This window comes from Battus philenor, unplaced genomic scaffold, assembly GCF_028537555.1.
Source record: "Battus philenor isolate CCGP_79_NKW_IND1 unplaced genomic scaffold, ilBatPhil1.0.hap1 SCAF_3, whole genome shotgun sequence".
NCBI classification, from domain to species: domain Eukaryota; kingdom Metazoa; phylum Arthropoda; class Insecta; order Lepidoptera; family Papilionidae; genus Battus; species Battus philenor.
The window spans coordinates 1,551,448-1,573,920 of NW_027181693.1; the positions used below are offsets into that span (position 1 = coordinate 1,551,448).

Here is a 22,473-nt window from a genome sequence, read left to right on the forward strand (position 1 = left end):
AGATCACGAATCGGCATGCGCAATGTAGAACATTCGGACGAGAGGACAAGCTACCTTTTAAAGGTCGTCAGAAAGCGTTGGTTGTAAGTCGCCATCAACCTATACTATTTGGATGTGGGAGTGGCCTTGTTTCAGGTCAGTTCAAGGTCATAACAAGATTTAGCAGAATGACCTCACACCAACAAACCCTATAGATAAAATTGTACCTAGCCACCTAAGAGTAAAATGATGAGGAAAGGAAGACGATGAAAGCAAGTAGGAATGAAAGAACAAAAAAATTGCAAGATATTGTGAAGGATACAAGGAAAAAGGAAAGAATAAAAGAAATTGAGAAGAATGAAAGTTAGTGTAGAATAAAGATAAAACCCTGAAAAAAATATTTGTAAATAAAGTCCCTGTCCCAAACAAAACAGGGGTACAAGAGGCTCCCAATAGCGGGGGCATTAAAAAAAACACCCTATAGTTGCCCACCACTATGGCATCGTATACTAAGTTGTCCAGAGTGAAGCAGTTCTAGTCAGACCCTCGTTGTATCGACTACCTCTTTACATTCTATTTTGCATCATCAGCTTCTGCAGCTTGTCAGCTGTCCTCATGACAAAATGTCCAAAATTATCAAGCACTCGTATATATATATGTATACATACAGGAGATATATATAACCTCTTTCCTTCTTCTTCATCAATCTTAATATTAAGCAGACTATATGTTTTAATACCCAATACTGTTATATATTAAAAATAAATAACAAAACAATTTCGTAACTTTGCCAATGACCGGTCATGGTCGGTCAAAGTAAATGTAATCTGAGATTATTCCACAGACTTTAATTTTACCGTTTGCGTTTCTAATTTTAGATATATGTTAACTTGCATTTCTAGCGTGTTCTAGATACATATCTGAAAGAGAAAATAATTTATTTAATAGAGAAAAGTATTACGATTATCTATATAACAACACTACTTATTTATTTATTTATTTATTCTATTATTTATTTACAAGTTGTTTTTTATAATAGTTTTTTTCGCTAAATAATGGCTGCCTAGTTTTAATTATATCCTCAATGATTTATAAATAGTACGAAAAACACAGGAAGATCTACACTATCAACTTAAGATCGACAATAAATAAAAAAAAAGTTGAATATAAATACCCAGATAGTAAAAATAATATTACAAACTTGCAACATTATAATAAAACGTGTATTAGAATGTGGATTACAGATAACATCTATAAATAGAAATAATTAATGTGTTTTATTTTAATTACATATGCAAATATTGAACAAAGATAATAAGCGGTCGATAATATATTGTATATTATATAAAAACTTTCAAACTTCAAAAAAACAATAATGCGTTGTTCTGAAAACAGAGAAACGACATTATTTAAATTGTCGATTCCTTTTAAAAGTTTATTCTGCAATATTTTAAATTAAAACTGACATCTCAAATACAAACTGCTTTACCGACCGGCGACCGCAATGGATGACATCATAACATTATTAACAGCGCCATCTATGAAGTGACAAGGTGAAACAGCGACTGCTTTACCGATATGAAATAAGCGGCATAGAAAATAGAATTATTAAATAAACTAGTTTCTTTACGTATATAAATAGTTTTATATACCTTTTGCTATTTAATATTACATCTTGAGATAAATTAAAATCAACTTCAAATTAAAATATACAACATTTTGCTCAAATAGTTGTAAGATTATATTTATACTACTGTTAGTCGAAACACCTGGATTTACTTTTAGTATATTGTTCATGGATTACCAAAGAGGTTATAAAACTATATTATTTATTGGAATGCAATAGGCCATTACTTCTGGCAGTACACTTTTTATATATCATCTATATTATCATTACGCTATGTATTATTTCTGAGACAATTGATTTTTAGATAGGCTGCACCATATATTACTTGTGCCTTTTTAAGCATTTAGACATACACATGTCCTATTGCAAAAATTGCCTAAAGATAAGTACAATAAATAAAGATAAACTCTATCTTTCGTCATAATTTAGGACCTAGTTAATGGAATTATAGTAATGTATATAATGACTGTAGAACCATGTATAATATTACAATACAGTTAAGAAGTTTGTGACGATCTCTAGTACACCAATACCTCACTTTGCGTCGTAGTTACGTTCCAAAAAAATACGACGCAATTTGAAACGTCGCAAAGTGAATTATTTATTAAGATTTTCTATAGCAAACCATGTAAAGAACGAAGATAGGTTCCAGGGTTACGAAAATACTACTTTTTAAAAAGAAAATTTAACAAAGTAAACATTTAAAAAACAAAAATGATATGTCTCTGCCAATAAATAAATTGGAAAAATATTTACTTTTTTTTGTAACAGAAACAACACGTAAAAATTTTATAAATTTATAAAATTAAAATTAAAAAAGCACAACACACTACATTACAACACACCACGTAATTGAAACTGAACTCTAAATTTAGCAAAACAAAGTGAAAATAAAACTGTATATAAATTGCGTTGTTTTTAGTTAGAAAGGGAATCCCTGAGTTTTGATGGCATGGTTCAATTAGAAATAAAAGTGTTGCCGTCTTTTAGAAAAAAAAGAAAATTAAAAAATTAAAGATTCGAATCCAAAACAACGCAACCTCGAAAATCTAACGAGGCACAGTGAAAATTAGAACTAATTAAGCAGCGACACAACTTCGAAAAAAACGCAAAACGAAACGACGCAAAGCGAGGTATTTGTGTATAAAATTGCACCTACCTTATGCGACCAATTATTGTTAACAATAATTGGCCGCGTAATAATTAAGTAATAATTAAGTTAACTATAATTGTTGGGATCTAAGGTCAGAGGCCAAACGCACGCGCCCTTTTCTCTGCCAACTTATTTTGCAACTCATTTTGTGATAAGTTGATGAACACTAGGCAACATTACAGCATAGATATTACCGCGACGTGATCATAATATATCTATATATATAATATATCAAATCCATGTATAAATAATATAATAAAAATCATGCACTGTGAAGGATTTTCATTGATAGTAAAACTTAGAAACGAATTGCTCTACTAAGGTATAAAAGATGTTGTTAAAGTAACGACATAAAGAAAACACGTCTGACTTGTAGGTTTTTCTCAGCTCAGAAGGCGTTAGGAATCCTTGTATTTTTAAGTTATAGGTTGCTATAACAGGTAAACTTAGTTTGATTATAGTTTCTATCAAATTCAGCTGTTCTGGAAATATTCTTATGTGATATAAAAGGTAGACCGATCGAGATAGTTACTAGATGTCGCTGAATGAGGGTAGCGCTAGACCGGTTTTTTGGAAGGATTACGCCTTGCAAACGGCATCTATCGGTTAAAAAATAAGATTTAAAAATAAATAGATTTGTAATATTTCATTTAAATCATTCCTGTTTCGAATCATTTTAGACGTAAGACATCCACTGCTATATATAACATCCTGAGATTTCAACAGAATAAGTTTTTTTTATCTATTCTCACTGGATAAGTTAGTCTTTTGATGACTTTTAAAAGGTTGTCTGTGTAGTCTCTGGCTCAAAGACCCTTCGCTTGCCTGGCCGTGGTCTCCCAGAACCCTATGGCCGCTACTTCATATTGCCAATACGTATTATATTTCGCAAGTACGATTCATAATTCATAACAACACAGACAGATTACCCACTGCTTAGCCTAAATAGATTAAAAACTAATTTAAAAACATCGAAACTATGTTATCGTTGATATCAATAGAGTTTATCATATATACCTTCCGGTAATATGTGATCTACATTACATATTCGCTACATAACCCGTACCGGCTTATAGCCAGTGACCTATATCATGATATCTATTTAGCTAAAATAATTATCCGAAAGTATGGAGCCGGCTTCATTGTTTTACAAATATATGAATTAACGAAAGCAACTGTTTTTGAAATTTCAAGCTCCGCACAGGTTTATCTGTCTTACTCGCATAACAAAATAATTTTTATACAAAAATATTTTTAGTAACAAAAGTAGAAAGTATTTAAATTTTGATTTTATTTACTTTAAAAAAGTTTATTATCTTTATCGTAATTGATTACTTAACCTTTTGTAAATTTAAAAAAAAAGTAAAATGAAAACTTTTTTATATCCTTATCTGTTCCAAGTACATGGATGTGAACATATATGCATAAATATATCTTTCTATTTTCTTTGAATAAAAAATTATTTAAGTGCTAAACAGAAGTTTTGAATTAATAGCCAGACTAGAGGAAGTTTTTTACTGTATTTAATGGAATCAGGCGTTACCTTGCGGAAGTCCATCCTAAGTAAGAAAAGGGCCAATATTCAGCCACTTCCGCACATGCAGTGGTAGTCGTGGAACTATTGATGGCATTTGTTCTTTTCTGAACAAATGCCTTCAATAGATTTACAATAGTACGACTTCAGGTAATGAAGGATTTACGCTGCCAGATCATCAGGCTCCGCTGATTAAGTTTGTGTAATATAAATAGAAAAGTTAGAAATAGTACAACATAAATATATCACATACAAAGCTAATGTTAATTTTACTTAAAATATGGTTTAAATAAATTAAAAGTAAATTATTTATATATAGAGAAATGAAACAATAAAAACACAAACATACATGCATATAACATCATACTGTATGTGTGTATAATAATGACAATGAAATTAAGATTCACATAAAACAATGATAAGAGATAGAGATAGATAATTTGAGATAGTAAGAGGTACTACGAGGTCTAACAAGTTAGAGTAGATGTGTATTGCGACTAACAAAAAATAGGACAGCTTTACTTCAAGATGGGCCGTGGTTTCTCCTCTGGAATTTAAAGGCACTAGCGCTCATAAGTTAGTAAGTAGTCTGTGCGTTGTAAGGCCTACCCACTTAATTTTGTATCCATAAAATTCCTATTAATTTGTATGTTAATCTGTATAACCTCCTTACAGTCTTTCGTCACTAAACTAAACATCTAGATTTAAATATTACAATTGAAACGTAAAAAAGAAAATTTACTCATTGCAAAATGTAAATGAATGTTTATCCATTGAACACAATAATAAATAATTGATTCTTGTACAATAGCGTTTGTTTTTTAATTTTTAATCACCATAGAATGTCATTATCTTCGGCAATCATAAATTTATTAATCTTCAATAAAAAATGTTAATTTATTACTAATTAAATAATTAATATAATATCTATACGATAAACATATAACATATAGTATTGTATAGTTATCACTTTACCACTTTAACAGGTAGAGAACGCTTATAAGGAATTAAATCACAAATTACACAAATAAAAAGGATAAATAAATATGTAGATTAGAGGTAAAAAAAGCTACAAAACTAGACTATACAGTTTTGTAGCTAAATCTTCTTTTAAAAGTACCGATCTGAAAATGAATTGGTAATGTCATTTATTTATTTATTTAAACATACAAAAATTTATTTTTAATTTTTACTGTTTTACGACTATTATTTTTAATAATTTCAGAACGTACTTAAAACAACACATGTACTATATGATGATTTGTTATAGGCTTTTGTCAGTAAAATCAATTAAAGCCTTTACACCTATTTACAATAAGCATGTAAGTGATTACTTTGAAACATTCTACATTAATTGATGTGAAATGAAAGTGTACAGGGTGTGATATTAAACAGATAATTAATTTTAATATGTACTAATTTTGAAAATCTTTTTTTTTTGTCGTTATTAAAACATTGTTTATTATTTCTGAAACCATTTTGTACATAGAGTACCATAAACAAGAAATGAGCAATAATAAAAATTACAGCTACTTCCAATCGGCCTGTATAATAAATAGTGAACGTAAGTCAAAGGATGAGTTACTTTTGAAGCTGAAACCGCAAAGTAAATACATGAATAAGACTTTTTATTATTTATAATAATTGTTTTAAAATAAAAATATAGTTTTATATAACAATAAATGTGTAATGAACTGTGGAATAAAATAGCTATTAAATTTTTATAAACATTTATATATATTTTCTTCTCTATGGACTGCATATCGATGTTGGAGAAAAATAATAATCGATATGGTGAAAAAAAAAAACAAAATCGTATGTCAGATCGGTGGGACGTATTGCGAGCAAAGGTCAGTCAGCGCAGCGAGCGCTCGAGCGGCAGCCTTGGCCGCAAAGCGGTTGCGTCCAGCGTTTCCCAACGCGCGGGCCCGACTGAAACGATTCACATTTCACAAGCGTCCAGTGCGTTACAACAGTGCAGCGCTACATTGCTTGACTGCGCCTCGGCCAAGTGGCACGTCCGCGGAGCTCTATACGCTCGTAATATCGATAACTATTCGAACATGACCTAACTCAGGATGGCCTGCTCCGGAGTCTCCACCCTGGCGACGTACGTCGCCGCCTGGCCGCCCCCCGGACCTGCACCCACCTCCTTCCAGTTCCACCACCAAGGATCAAATTTCGCGATATTCGTAATACTATTCGCGCTGTGCATGATGGAGGTAGTGGTGCTGAAGATTATCACGGAGGAACAACGGGAACAGGGCTCCGGGAGTGTCACTTCCATGTGGTTCGATATGGACGATGACTGAAGAAACACAGCGCTGTGTTCCGCAATGTGTAGTGTCACAATCGACAGCCGGTTGCAAATGTTTGTTCGCGAACTTTTGAAATTATTTCACAAGGAAGTTAAGTGTTGAATTCTATTAGTGACAACGGCTACTATACAGTGATAACGGAGGGACAATGTTAGCAAAAACAAACAATCAACTACATTAAGATGTAAATTTAGTACAAATAATTACCAAGATTTAGATATAAGAATTAATAATGGTATTAATAAAATAAAGTACATAATATATTAACAATACGAAGTTTTTTTTTTAACAACAAAGACAACGTATTTATTTATATCGATAATATCTGATTGTTGTAATTTTCACATATTTTTGGTGTTGAAATAATATAATTATGTGAATTTCTGACAATGGTATCTGTTATAATATTTAGATAATTATAAAATATTTCCAATGAGTATAAATGTACTTGAAGAATTCTTAAAGAGATGAAATCAAAGTTCGTAATTATCATGTTAATCTTGAAATTTTCCCACAGTTGGGAACCAAGCTCTTTATAGAAAAATCATGAACTTTTTAATCATGGTATACATAGGTTTTATATGTTATCCATATGTGATATGACGTGACGCTTCTAGTCGTTTTGGTTTTGTACAGCTTCATCGGAATTGAGCTCTCGGAATGGAGGTCCGAAATAATAAGTTTACTCCGGCAGGTCGTTTAACAGTTACAATAATGATGTTTGCACGAAGTACTATACCTGTGCTGTACTTGTACATTGTTCTGAGTGTAGTGTAAGTTTGAGAAGCGAGAAATACTAGAATCTATAACCAACAATATTTATATGACCTCTTTAACCATCTACCATTGCTAGCTAATATTTTTAAATAAATCAAACCCTTCTACCACTTGACGGCCGCTAGTTCCAATTTTGTTTTTTGGTATATTAGTCCAAAAGTTTGTGTACAAGAGTAGGCCATTTGCGATAAGACCACCGTCTGTGCTAATTTTACCAGATTGATATGATTTACTCTGTTAATATAGAGTCAAATATATAAATATTAAGTTAAATTAAATTATTTATAATTGAATAAATCTATAAAGATGTTCATAATTACCTTTTTAAACAAAGTGTATTTAGGTGTGTTTAAACAGACTTGTAGTGTTAAAAGTAAATAAATAACATATTTCACAGTGGCTATAGATTTGAAGTAAAATTAATAAAATAGGCCGATAATTTAAAAAAATATATATATTCTTTTAAATATTACTAACAATGATATTGTATTTCCGTTATAACGAAAGTATTTTTAAAAGTTTTTATTGGCGTTAAATAGGTAATTGAAAGCTACAGACGACTATGTCCCTATTTTCATAATGTTTTATTTAGAAAAAAAATTACAATTGTCATTTATCTCCATTTTCCTCTACACAAATATCTCTTTCGAGCGTAAATGAAGATTTGCACAAAAAGATAGTGGAGTTGATTGAGCCGTTCAAAAGTTATGCGAGTTGGTAACACATTTGTTTTTATTTATCTACATATAAACTTAAAATGACAGAAATAAAGAAGAAGAAAGAAAAGAAGGTATATTGTTGACTTACAATTATTATAAGTAAACTACGCATCCAATTACCAAAATTTTTAAATTTATTTAAGTTTATTTATTTAAGCAAGATGTTATAGAAAAAATAACAGTATAAACAATATGGAACCTAAGTACTGCTGTAATGGTTAACCATAGTGTTGATTTTCAGTATGAGTTATCGGTAAAATGTTGCCAGTTTATTGGTTTCTAAAAACTGCTCACTGGCTGCTGAAATAATTCTTCCATGTCCTTCCTTCCATCGGACAAGACGCACGTGTTCACGACATCCATACATGGTTGAAATTCAAATTCAAGTTTTGCTAGAAATAAAACATAACTAGACAACAGTCATTGTAAATCTGATTGAAATAAAAGTCACTGAAAATAAAATTAAAATGCTATAACTAAAAACTGTGATAAAATGTGATATATACTGATGGAAAAAATGTAAATCAAAAATAATAAATCTGTGATATATAATAAATCAAATATAACTGCAGTGTTTGAAAATGGATGAAAGGAATGGAATGATTGAGAAAAAAAGATGGAAATGTGGTAAAATAGAGGGAGAAAACGAGATAATGTGAATGTGGAGTAAGAAAATAAAATGATTATGTGAAAAATTGATAAGAAATAAAAAAACCTTGTTCCCAACTAAATAGGGGTGGAAGGAGAGATCCCCAATAGCGGAGGCCACAAAAAAAGCGTTTTGCTAATACTTTTATAGTGCGAACAGCCAAGGTGTGTAACAACCTACCGGCGTTATTGTTTCCAGACGATTATAACTTAGAAGTTTTCCAGACTAGTGCGAATAGGATGCCACAAGCATCTTAGATCTTGGGACAGAGGTCAAATGCTTCGTCTATATAGGATGAAAAAATAACATAAGTAAGAAAAGGACCAATATTTAGTCACTTCCGCATATGCAGTCGTAGTCGTGCAACAAAGTGCACCGCTCGCCAGCCCGCTGATAAATGCGTATACGGCAAACAATGCGAATTACACAACTACCACCGTTAAATCACTCAACACGCATTTCACCCCTCCACGGAACATCCTCAGGAGTTATGTTGCACCGATTAGTGCCAAACACAGAGTCAAAAAGAGAAAAAGTTCACTTTGTTGCATGCACGACTGCATGTGCGGAAGTGGCTAAATATTGGTTCTTTTCCTACTTAGGATGGACTTCCGCAAAATACCGCCTGATTCCATTAAATAAAAATTAACATATCCGATGTTTGTCGTACGCATTCTCAATTAATGGATACGTATATTATAAATACACAAACATTTAAATTCGCAACTGAATGGTAAGTAAAAAATGTAAATAATATCGTTTCTGAAGTAGTAATAAATAAAATTTCTTATATCATTTACTTAAGGATAGTAATTGATTGTAATAAAAAACAAACGATTTATATACTGCTATCTTTATATTGTACAACTAATCATGTCTTATGAATAAGGAAACAGAATATAAATTGAATTTTATTGCAAAAAGAAATGTCAATGTCAAATTGGAGACGACGCCTATATTACAATCATTCGATCGTCATTAAAATAAAATTTTATATTTATTTAATAGCTACTTCATTGTAAAAGCTCGATAACGAAATTTAGCGATGAAAATAAATCTAATATATAAAATTCTCGTATCACGGTGTTCGAACTTGAACTCCTCCGAAACGGCTTGACCGATTTTTACCAAATTTTACATGCGTATTCAGTATGTCTGAGAATCGGCTACTATCTATTTTCCATACCCCTAAGTGATAAGGGTGGTCCACCCCTAAATTTTATCTTTAATTTTTCAGACAATTTTTTTGGTTTTTATTTTATTATGATACAAAAATTCATACAAACCTAAATTTTAACCCTCTACGATCAACCCTTATCTTACATTTGTTAATTAAAAACTTTAATTTTTTTTTTGCAAAACAACGTTTGCGGGATCAGCTAGTTATAATATAAAAAGTGAATTATATTTTTCTTTTACAAGACAAATATGTTGGCACTTAACCTAATTTATGAAAGTGCTTGGTTGAAGGCCACGAGAAATATCGACCGTCAAATATTCTTTTACTTTTTTTATCCATATCTTTTATATTTTATAAGCGAGGCATTTGACCTCTATCTCGTCTGATGTTAAGCGATGATCAGGTCTACGATGGTACATGCTTGACTAGAATAAACCTATCAACTCTTGTCTTGAAGATTAAATTGGAAATCTGTGTAAAATTTTTACAAATATGCTATAAATATAAATTAAAGCTTTTTTTAATCCAATTTTCAACCACCCTGTAATTGAACACCCTTTGTCTCTTTGATGTCATTAATTATGTTATTGTAATAGCGTGCTGAAATGCTTCCTTGGTGGGCAACAAAAAAGCCGCCCTTCGTTCCTAAAATTTAGCAAAGTGGTCGTGCAGATTGTAATAGAGAGAAATAAAACAAAGCAGCAAGTGTCGCGTATACATTATGACTAAGAAATTATAAAACTTGTATAAGAATGTAATTCAATTGACATATTGAAGGTATATTATCAAAGACAAGTTATAAAGGAAAAACTACTGTGATACTTTGGGAGCGAAGGAGAGAGAAAGGTGAGAGAGCAAGAAAGGTGATGTAAAGACGAAAACTAGTAAGCCAAAAGAATGTGACATAAAATGTTCTTATACTATACCACCTCGTTTCTATAGTTATCCGAAATACTACTGGTTACAATTTTAGCTATTTCCATATTTTTCTCGCTTTTTACATAATAACATACATTATATCTTTCTTAGTATGTGTTTATTAGTGATTATATTATTATATAATAGGCACTTTACCTACATAATAATTACTGGTTTATTATGAAGGTAAAGTATGTAGTCTTTTTTCTATTTCTACATTTACAGACATGTATATTGATTATATCTGAACAAATCCGTGTTGATTGGTAAAGAATGCCTATAACACATTAAGTAAATCATTACGTAATGTGTAAGAAATATAAATAAGTGAAATAAATGCTGTTTGCTTGTTGGCATTTTTAGATTTAAAACGTCAAGTGTGCACAGAAAGCGCTTAGCATAGACTTCTTTACTATAACTAGATGACTCCCTTAGGGACCTCGGATTATATTAGATATAAAATGTATACCAACATATAAACCAGTGTCTACGGCCCACAGGAGGGTAATGTAATTGTTAAAGGAAGCAATTCGAAAGTGAACCCGATATGAGTTTAACACTTTCGCTTTAATATAATAAAAAATGTTACGTTACATATATTATATACAAAAATGTTTAAAAATAAATAATATTTTTTGGATCAGACTGTCACTGCTTTCCAGGTGCATTTGTAGATTCCGCGGGGTTGAGATGGCAGTTGGCAGAGTTGTAAAATCTCTTTTAAAGTAGCGAAACGAAGCCTCGTTTTGGGTTCGGTCGGAGATATACTACTATTTTATCGGATTGGGAGACCGCCGAGCTGTTACATCACTTCGGTGAAGACTCCATTTTAAACAAAAATGTAACACTATGTATAAATAAATATTCTATTTTTAAATAATTACAACTTCGATTAGAAAAAATTCTAAATTCTTAGATGATACCTCTAATAGCACTTTCTACTTTGATAACTCCACGACAATTCTTTATAAGTACTAAATTATTATTTTTAAGTACATTTCGATATGAAACAAGTAGTAATAAAATTCTTTGAATAGAATTTAATTGCGAAAATTTTTGAAAATCCGCGTATCAAGGACATAGGCGTGTGAAATTTACAATTTATTTATACAAACCCGCTACTTGAAAACAATATAGAAATAGGCTTTTGTCAATTTCCACTTCTCTCATTTGAGAAGATTCATTAAAAATCTATACTGTAGGTAATAATCTTAAATATTCCGTGTATATTGTTATACCATTTTTTCAATATACACAAACTACACTGAGATACGTTTATACCGCGCTAACATTCTTGATACGTGGGGCCGAATCGGCCTGGGGAGTGCAGATCACTTGAACAATAGAGTTACACATCTGTTAAATTTAAAAATACTTTACTTCCATATAAACTATCGTCCAAAATATTGGAAGCAACGATGTAAAATCAAATAAAACAAAATTGAACGATCTTCATTTGTTCAATTCTTCAAATATCGATATAAAATTAAAAATTTAACAAAAAGTAAGTTAGACCAAAGAAAAAATGAACAAATAATGGGAAACAAACAAATTTTAGCTTCATCAAAGCGATCACCTTTTGCTTTGGTGATTTCAACACAAATTTTAGGCATTCTATTAACCAACTTCTTAAAATAATCTTTATCTAACTTGTTCCGTTCACTCTCTAACAACTGCCATAAATGTTCTAAGTTAGTAGGAGAGCAATTTTTCACTCTCCTATCGAGTTAATTCCAATTTTTTTTTAATTATTTAATCGAGTTAATTCCAATAATAAATTCTATTGGAGACAGATCAGGTGACTGCGATGACCATTTCATGTTTTTTAAAACCTTTTCATCTGTTTTTTTTTTTCTTCAAAAATGTTAGTACAGTTTGGATGAATGGTTAGGATCATTGTCTTGCTGAAATATAAATTCAGGACCAATCAGATTTACTCCACAGAATACGGCTATGTCTCGAAGAATTTTAATATAACCTTCTTTGTTTAATTTTCTAGTTATTCTCGCAAGATATCCGGGTTTATTGTTCCCGAAACCACAACCTACCACCACCATGTTTCACTGTTGGTACTATACACGCTTCGGAAGCTCTTTTATCTTTTGATCAGTGTACAGACCACACGTCTACTAGATCCAAAAATCTGAAATTGATTCATAACTCCATAGAACATTTTCCCATTGATCTGTATTAAAATTTTCTGTTTAATGAGAGCCAACGATCCCTTTGTTAATATGTAAACAGTAGTAAGAAGCTGCAAAGGTGACATTCGTAACAAATTTTTACCGCCTATATATAGCAGGCGTTGGTTTTTTTTGGCCAATAAAAGATATGCTTTCAGACTTTTGGACGGTAGTGTATATCAAAATAAATTCATATTTCCCTTAGATTTATTATTAATTTATTCGCGAATTCGAAAATCAAAAAATCCCTGAGTTCAACGATGCTGTAAAAGGAAGAAAGGCTAACAACACCCAACAACAATCGAATATAACCATATATATCGCAAGGGCAGTGTTTGTGGAATGAATATTAAAAACGTTTTTAACTGACAAGGAGAAGTAGCAATATTATTTATTTACGTTCGACAAAATTGAATTAACAATATAGTTTATTAAAAATATTAATAAATATCTTTTTATTTTAACTTTCGAATCTAACATGTTTACCTAAGACATCTGTCAGGTTTTCATATATAATTAAAGAAGTATTTTATATTTTTTGTCATTTCAGTCTACAGATGCCTTCTGAAAAAACATTTATCAGTACAAAGTGTATACAGATAGTAAAGAACAATTATTTTTACTATGTGGTAATCCGAATTTTAAAAACGTTTTTTCTTATTATATTGTCAGTACATTATTATATTTGAAACAATTGATTTTTAGATAGTTTTAAGCGACAAAGGCCTCTCTTAAAGATATCTGACAATGTGGAATTATGGTATGTAATAGAAAATCCCATGTAATTAATGTACATAGTGTAAATTATATATATGGCTGTATCCCGAGAACCGATCCCGCGACTTACATTCGCAATTCTCAGCCCTCTACCCCTAGCTAACACTGCTATACAACACTGGTTCGATATTGTAAACAACTGTATTATTAATTAATTATGCCTTTTACCAAAGATTTCGTATTACAAAATTAGTGTTGACAGTTGTATGTACTTTTGAGACGGAATTTCATTTACTACCAAATGAAAAATCAATTTGTATTATCAATTATATCAAAAAACAGGGATGGACATGTAATATTATTTTATAAGTATAAAAAGTCAAGGTTCCACCGAGACTTGAACTCGGATCGCTGGATTCAGAGTCCAGAGTGCTAACCATTACACCATGGAACCGATGAGTAAAAATTTAAAAATTGTAATCATTACAAAAATCATGACTTTTACTTTAAAAATCAATTAAAAAAAATTTTTTCTTCAGTTATATTTGACTTACTTGTTAGGTTTCACAAAATGATTAGAACAAGATACAATACATGATATTTCTTTAAAGTAAAATTAATTGAAATTTTTGAATATACTATTGTTACGTTTTAAATTAGAGAAAAATTCAGTGTTCGTATGTTACGTGTTACTAAATTGTAAGTGATTTCATAGACGATATCACCTTGGGTATGAAGTGTTCACTTTAATGTCACTTCATCATTATTTTCATCATTATTTCAGCCATGGGATGTACACTATTGGACATTTGCCTCCTTCATATATTTACAATAATATCGGTTAAAAACATTCGAAGGCCTTCATCTTTCGACAACCTTAACAAGGTCGTCGAAACTACGTTTGCTGATAAATGTTCTCTACAGAGGCCCTAGTGGTCATCTGTTCTTGACGCTGTACCCTGCCAACTGCTATTTCTACGTCTGTTAAATATATTGTCTCGCCGAATTTTTTTCGTTTATTCTCATCAGGTATGAGTTATTTATCATCAAAACATTATGTAGACTTGACTTGATTAGAGATGTAATCCATCATGTGTTAAATAAAAAATTATTAATTATGTTGCAAGGTATAACGCGAACAGTTATCATAGAATTAGTACTAAAAGCCTAAATTATAAGTAGCATAGATAGTGATAACGCCAATAATGTTTATATTATATATATATATATATATATATGTATATATATATATATATGTATATATATATATATATATATGTATATGTATATATGTGTATAAATTTGTTATTAGTTTTCCTATACACGGTGATTGGTTATATATGTATGGCTCAATAAATAACACATATATATTATAGTAAGAAAATATATTTTAAAATTCAGATTACTACATGTTAAAATTAAATATTGTTTACTATCTGTCCTTGCAGACTTTGAAGTGCCAGAATATATATATATATATATATGTATACGCCCCCTTGTCCAACTCAAACCGATCCCCTCCCAACTCCGATATCGATTCAGTCTGAAACGACATCAGAGAAACGTTTCACACCTTTATCCGACAACCGAATATATATCTATTAATCAATACGACAAGCATCTGACGTAAATTCTTTTTTAATTTATTGGCTTCGAGCCATGTGTCCGAGGCAGCTTTAAAAGCTAGAAAGACAGTGAAACAGTCATCGAAAGCCTTGCGTTGTTATATCGTATCATTCTAAGAAAGCTGCATATTGTGTAGGAATTTAAAACAAAGAGTTACTTAAATAATAACTCACACTTGTTATACATTCAAATATTACAAAATGTACGCGGAAGCTCTATTATATTGCAGATTCACATATCTCTTTATTTTTAATAGAATTATTCGACCACACATTTGATTGAAAAAACCGCCATTATATGGTAGTACTGGCAGGTCATTCAACCTGGTTCAACATGAAGTACGTCAAATTCGACATGAATGTCCAACATGTTTCTTACTACTTTTTAGGTGCCATCAATACGTTGTTATTTATTCTCACCAACAAGTAACTTCAAGTATTTAGCAGAACTTAGTAGAAATAACAATTAAAGTAATTATAACATAGTAAAACAAAGCATTTTCGAAGTTCAAAATACTACATGTATATATATTTATATTTATTTATATATATATAGATATATATATATCTATATATATATATATATATATATATATAACTACACTACTACATGTATATATATATACATGTAGTATTTTGAACTTCGAAAATGCTTTGTTTTACTATGTTATAATTACTTTAAATGTCATTTCTAAAAGAACTGACTTTTAGATACTTCTAGAACTTTTAGATGTGCTATATATTATTTTGATAGCAAATAAGTTAAATATCCACTAAATTTTACACTTATTATACAGAGGATGCATTATCAAAATTCATTTACCTTAAAAATTTAAGTAGATTAAAGTTCTTATGATTATCTTTCCTTGCTGAATTTGTGCTGCCAGAATTTATACGTATGTCGTATTCCCATAGAAAAATAAATTAATATAACATATATCTATGATGACTTTTTACAAGATGATAGGAAAATAATGTAAGGCAGTTTTTCCTTCGTCTTATTCATATTATATATGAAAATTATTAGTCCGTCATATTATAAGAGAAAAATAAATTAATGTAACATATTTCTGTGATCGCTTTATATACAGGGTGCTAAAATATTGCGATAAGACAGCAGTTTTTCCTTTGTCTTTGGCATATTTTATATCATTTATTTTACGTTTGCATCAGAATGAAGAGTTAAATAATGAAATAAGTTGTATAGCCCATAAATTTTCCCATTATTTATTCAAACATAAAATTACAAAAAAAAAATCAAAACCATTTTATTGCATACATTATTTCATTTTATATAAACCATTTGTGTCAATTAAAATCGTTTTGCTATATTTACAATAATTAGAACGATAGTATTTATCAATAGATGACGCGTGTAGAAAACCTTCTTTAATCAAGATAATGAACCGCGGACAAAGTCAGAGGACAAAACTATATGTGATATAAAACTTTATTGCTCTGTTTGTCATAATATCCAACGGTCACGAAGCGCACGATTTAGGTAAATAATTTTATATTGTAAATGCATCTTAAAGATCATTCTCCTCTACAGGCGATACTATATATAAAAGAGGTGGACAGGCCCCTTGATAGTTCGAGCCAGCCAATTTTAAATTCTGCGCGACCCGCAATATAATACGCATTTAAAACACGCAAACGAATATTTTTTTTAAATTTTTTAAGTACAAAATATGTGTATTGAATATTTAATGGAATCAGGCGTACCTTACGGAAGTCCATCCTAAGTAAGAAAAGGACCAATACTTAGCCACTTCCGCACATGCAGTGGCAGTCGTGCAACAAAGTGCACCGCCCGCCAGCCCGCTGATAAATGCGTATGCGGCAAACAATGTGAATTACACAACTGCCACCGCTAAATCACTCAACACGTGTTTCACCCCTCCACGGGGCATCTTCAGGAGTTATGTTACACCGATTAGTGTAACATAGCTAATCGGGCGGTGCACTTTGTTGCACGATTATATATATATATATATATAAGTCTAAAGTATATAATTATATAGTATACAAAGCATTCTATTAATATTTCAATATAGGTGAAGGTTGTCAGAGAAAAGACGATAAGCTTTTATAACTTAATATAAAGCAAGATGGCTGTGTTAAGAGGGTTCAAAAATGTAACTTGATTTTTTATCTAGTTTTACTATATATAGTATGATGGGTTATTGATGTAAAAGATTTAAAGGGATGAATGTATATTTCATCAAAGTCGATAGTGGGAAGCTTGCCCACGCCGTATAGTTTTTACAGGCAATTAATGTTTGGTACACCTTATCTAAATATCAATAGTTTTAGAAATAATAACGTAATTATAATATAGTACTACATATTAAAATTAATTATTGTTTATTATCTGTCGCTTCAGACTTACTCCCATAAACTATTGACCTGTCGTATTCCAATATAAAAATAAATTAATGTAACATATTTCAGAGTTATTATTTAATACAGAGTGATTGAAAATTGGTTCAAAAACTTTAAAGATTTTTGCTGACAAATGACCTGTTTTCATCCATTTAATAGTTTTACACCTTTAAAAAATCATCCTATATAGTATTCAGTAAAAATGTTTGACGGTCCAACATTGTACATTAGTAATTCTCGTAGGGTTGTTGCGAAATGTCGACTTGATTGCCCAAGTAATCACGCAAGACACGAAGCATTGTTTATACAATGTTGCTATGACCTAAAAATGGGTTTAAATTATAGTCATATTAAATCTTTGAGTTTGAAATTGTCGTTGGAAATAGTAATAATAAAACAAAAAAAATGGTTAACTTACTTATAAATTTAACTAAAATATGCACCATTCCGAATTCGCCATAGAGCACGCGGAACATATGACACCTTGAGCTATAGTTATGGGGTAGAGATCACGGAATGGAAATCACAGCGCGGAATATCCGCGGAATATATAATAAGCTGGATATACCATCTTGTCTAAGCCTAAAGAATATGGGTAAATTTGTTTTTAACGATCAGGTAACGGATCACAAAATATGAGTCTCATCATCAACAAATCAGTTCAAACATCACCAAAGATCCACGAAGATCGGTCTTGTTCTGCCTGAATGCGTTGATCCACTTAGGGAGGGAGCTCCTCTAGCACTGGCTCCAACTCCAACTTTTTAAATTAAATAACTAGATTATTCAATGACATTTGTATTTATACAAACTGTTATACAGCTATATGCTATATGCTATACGCTACACGCTATACGCTATATTTTATATGCTATATGTTTTATGCTATATGCTATATAGCACATGCTAGATGCTATATAGCTATTGTATACAGCTGTATTAACAACATTTAAACAATTATTGTTACAGTGACGAAGAGAGTATCAGAAATAATAAAAAGAGAAGCATAACTGACTCCCGGAAACGGAAGTTGTGCGGCCAATGCGGCGGATGTCTGGAGGGCGGGGTCGTACCTTGCATCTGCCACCACCACAGGTAACATTATTTATGTTTTTATTTATTTATATTTTATTGCGTATCATAATAAAAATATATACCTCTACATATAATATACCACGCAGAAAAGTGTCATAATATATGTTAAACAATTTATGCAGCTGTGGTATAAAATGCGGTGTTATCGCTCGATGTCTACTACCAGACATTTGAATAGAGATTTGAGAGCATGTAAAGGAAAAAGCAATTTCGGGGTATACATTATAAATACTTCACTCGTGTACGAGTGTGAATACTGAATTGTGAATTTATAAGTTACTTTATAAATTAAACTAAGACGTAATTAAACTAACAGTTTCAAACTGGAAAAGACAATAGAAATACACACACATTAATTGTATTTTAAAATTTAGTAAATAATTTTATTAGCAAATGATTTGAAAATATCTGAGAAAGTAGTGTACAGATATTAAATTTTCTCATTCCATGTGAGACGAATATTATTAAAAACAAACATGATTATAAATTTACATCATCATCATTACTCCACCACCTCCTCCTACCACACCACTAGACCTCCTCTATAGATTTCCAATAAGTCCAGCTGGAAGTGGTCTGCATCCATACCATAGTTCATACGACCCGATTTATGTTTCCTACTTGAATGTATGCAACATGGTTTTCAAGAAGAAAATTAAAATTTAATTTATTGTAATTAAACAAAATAGTATATTGACAAAAGTTCAAAATGGGTCTATCTACATTTCGGCGGACAGGATGTCAACCCTGCATTTGCCGGTCCGTCTTCTCTGTTCCAGAACCTTAGACCCCTCCCCCCCCCCCAACAATGATCTGTCCTGCTATGTAGCCTGCAACAGTACCTACAACTTCACAACCCGCTAGTCTATATCAGTTAACTTCATCTACAGACCTCCTCATTCATAACATAGCCTTCTATATTATGTTAAAACTAGCTGATCCCGTAAACGTTGTTTTGCAAAAAAAATTAAAGGGTTGATCGTAGAGGGTGAAAATTTAGGGTTGTGTGTATTTTTTTATGCCACATTATAAAAAAATAAAAACAAAAAATTTCGTCAATAAATTAAAAAAAAATTTTAAGCGTGAACAAGAGGTAGCCGATTCTGAGACCTACTGAATACGAAAATAAAATTTGGTAAAAAATCGGTCAAGCCGTTTCGGAGGAGTACGGTAACTAACATTGTGACTTGGAAATTTTATATATTAGATAGATTTAACACCTAGAGTCCTTTTTACTGCTGTCAATATCTTCAATAAAAAAGTGAGTTTTGTTGTCCGAGAAAAAATTTTACCTTTAGACCTGTCAAGTTCGAGTCTGGCGCGTGGTTTCTGCGTCAGGTGCAGCGAGCCCTAAGCCTCATGCCGTGGTCCATCAGTACCGAGAAGTTGGAGCAGATCGGTAAGTATCCTTCTCCAAGTAAGAAGGTTAGAGAACCTACATCCGAGGTTCGTCGGCTTTTCTTTCATCTTATCTCATTTTTTAAATCCCAACTCCTTATCATCATCATTTCAGGTTTAACACTCCCACAGCTGAACAAAAGCTTCCCCTATAGTTTTCCAGTAGAAAAGCCGATTGAAAGAGGCTTGAATGGGGCTTGCATTATATATATTTATGAAGAGTGAATATTTATTAATTTTGTTATACCAACCACAATTTGTCTTTGCACCTCTCTAAATTGTAATTATAGATAAATCATTAAGTCGAGCCAAAATGTCGGCATAGTACCCGGCGATGAATATTGCACATCGACCTTAGGAAAGAGACAATCGGCTAATTTCGGCTTCGTAGAGCACTATCTCTGTCCCACACTACCTATGTGACGTTTTGTCAGTCGTTGTATTTCGTGCGACAGAGATAACGCTCTACGAAGCCGGAGTTATCCGGTTGCCTCTTTCCAAAGGATACTGTATATTGTTAGATAAATTAGTTTTACTATATTGTTAAATGTCATTAATGAAATTTCTAACAGAGGAAGAATGCGAACCCAACGCAAACACCAGCGATGTCTCCAATGAGCTGCATACAATCAGGGAGTTCCTCGAGCTGCTCTCAGCCAAGCTGGCCGGAGGTCCATTGGAGAGGACCAGGGTTGCACCCTTATATGATCACCCCGCATGTATGTATAAACTATTTTTCAAAATACATAAATTGATAAAAGCGCCATCTAGGGAAATATTAACACATTATTACACTACTTTTACCGATACATTATTAACTGATTCCATAATTAAATTAACAGTGACAATTAGTGTTTTATTTTAAGAAACAAATATTGAAATTGTCTTTAGAGACAGTAACATCTATTTATACTAAGTCTGTTATTCTACCAAGGAGACCTTCATTTTTTACAACTAATTCAAATTGACAATCGCTAAATTTCGAGGAGTTTTAGTTAACCTTTTTCGTAAGTTAAAATAAAATTGAAGTCAGTGTTATTAAAAAATATATCACAATCTTCCCCACAGATTATTAAATAAAATTCGTTATTAAACGAATTAATTTAAAGTGTCTTCCTATTTTGATAATCTATACAATTTAACAACAGTATAAATAGTTATTTTATTTTTTATTTTTGTTGTAATTTATTTGGCCATTTGTTAAAGGTAAGAAGATATTGTAAGAAAATTTTCTTGGTCATCTTGAATACTAAAATTATGATTTTAACCTGTAGTTACAATATTTATATAGATTCCATATATAATCATTGCGTAGATTTGAGAATGTTCGAGAGACATCACAGACCACTGCGCTCCGCGCTCGCATCTCTGTCCATCGCGCTACAGGACGCGCTATCACGTAAGACCCGAACAGGGTAGAACATGGTTGGACACGGTTGTCCATTATAGCATGCACTTATCATGCACGTGACTTAATATGCACACAAATACCACTTTTAATCCTGTTAGCATAAGTTCTAGAATGCAGCGCATGTATAAATACAGTTTTTAACCACGATTGAATTCAAGTTTGACTTGTGAATGTTATTGCACGTTGCATGCATTGTTTGATTAGTGCTTTTGTTTTGTATTCAGTTTACGCTGCCTTTGGTGAAATATAATAAATATAATTTAAATTATCTCGATAAATTGAAAGCGCCTGATGTTGTGAAATAGCAAAACATTGCTCTTAACTTTGAGCAGGCGTTAAGGGATACTGTTTTCCTTATGGTTAATATTTTTAACTTCATTATAAGTATTAATGGGGAAAAAAGTTTTAATAGATATTTTCAGATAAAATACCTATACAGTTCCTGTTACCACAAAATCTTAAACGTGTAATATTATAAAAAAATACCAGAACACTATTATTTATTTATTATTACGTCATGTGTATAAAAATACTAAAGAAAAATTATCATAAATCATTCTGACATTTAAAGTCTTGATTGATGTCACCTAAGTATTTTAGTTGCAATTAATCACCGATAGATGGCGTCTTAACAAAAGTATTAACTTGGCAATTGGAAATAGAGAACAAATTTTCGTATTTATATAAGATTGTTTTTCTAATCATCATTTGTTTTTACTTTTTACTGGTCATGGTGTCCTCTTCTAAAAAGTAACATAATTTTACCGGCATATCATTTAAACATCTCGTAAACGTCCTAAAAGCC

The 22,473-nt window shown here is 31.3% G+C and overlaps 2 protein-coding genes and 1 non-coding gene across 4 annotated transcripts in view; 2 read left to right on the forward strand and 1 right to left on the reverse strand.

The window, feature by feature from the left end:
- The window catches only part of M7BP (Myosin-7a binding protein), a 133,659-nt gene that overhangs the window by 47,580 nt on the left and 63,606 nt on the right, over nt 1-22,473 (forward strand). For both annotated transcript variants that reach the window (XM_068770165.1, XM_068770166.1), the window contains exons 3-5: nt 18,734-18,859; nt 20,158-20,258; nt 20,830-20,976. In XM_068770165.1, coding sequence (XP_068626266.1) covers nt 18,734-18,859; nt 20,158-20,258; nt 20,830-20,976 — 374 coding nt within the window. The remainder of the gene's footprint in view (nt 1-18,733; nt 18,860-20,157; nt 20,259-20,829; nt 20,977-22,473) is intronic.
- LOC137927052 (uncharacterized) lies at nt 6,216-6,778 on the forward strand. The gene has a single exon (XM_068770837.1). It carries the CDS (start codon nt 6,372-6,374, stop codon nt 6,603-6,605), a length of 234 nt encoding a protein of 77 aa, XP_068626938.1. The 5' UTR covers nt 6,216-6,371; the 3' UTR covers nt 6,606-6,778.
- On the reverse strand, nt 14,137-14,208 carry TRNAQ-CUG (transfer RNA glutamine (anticodon CUG)). Its single transcript has one exon. It is a non-coding gene; the product is annotated as a tRNA-Gln (tRNA).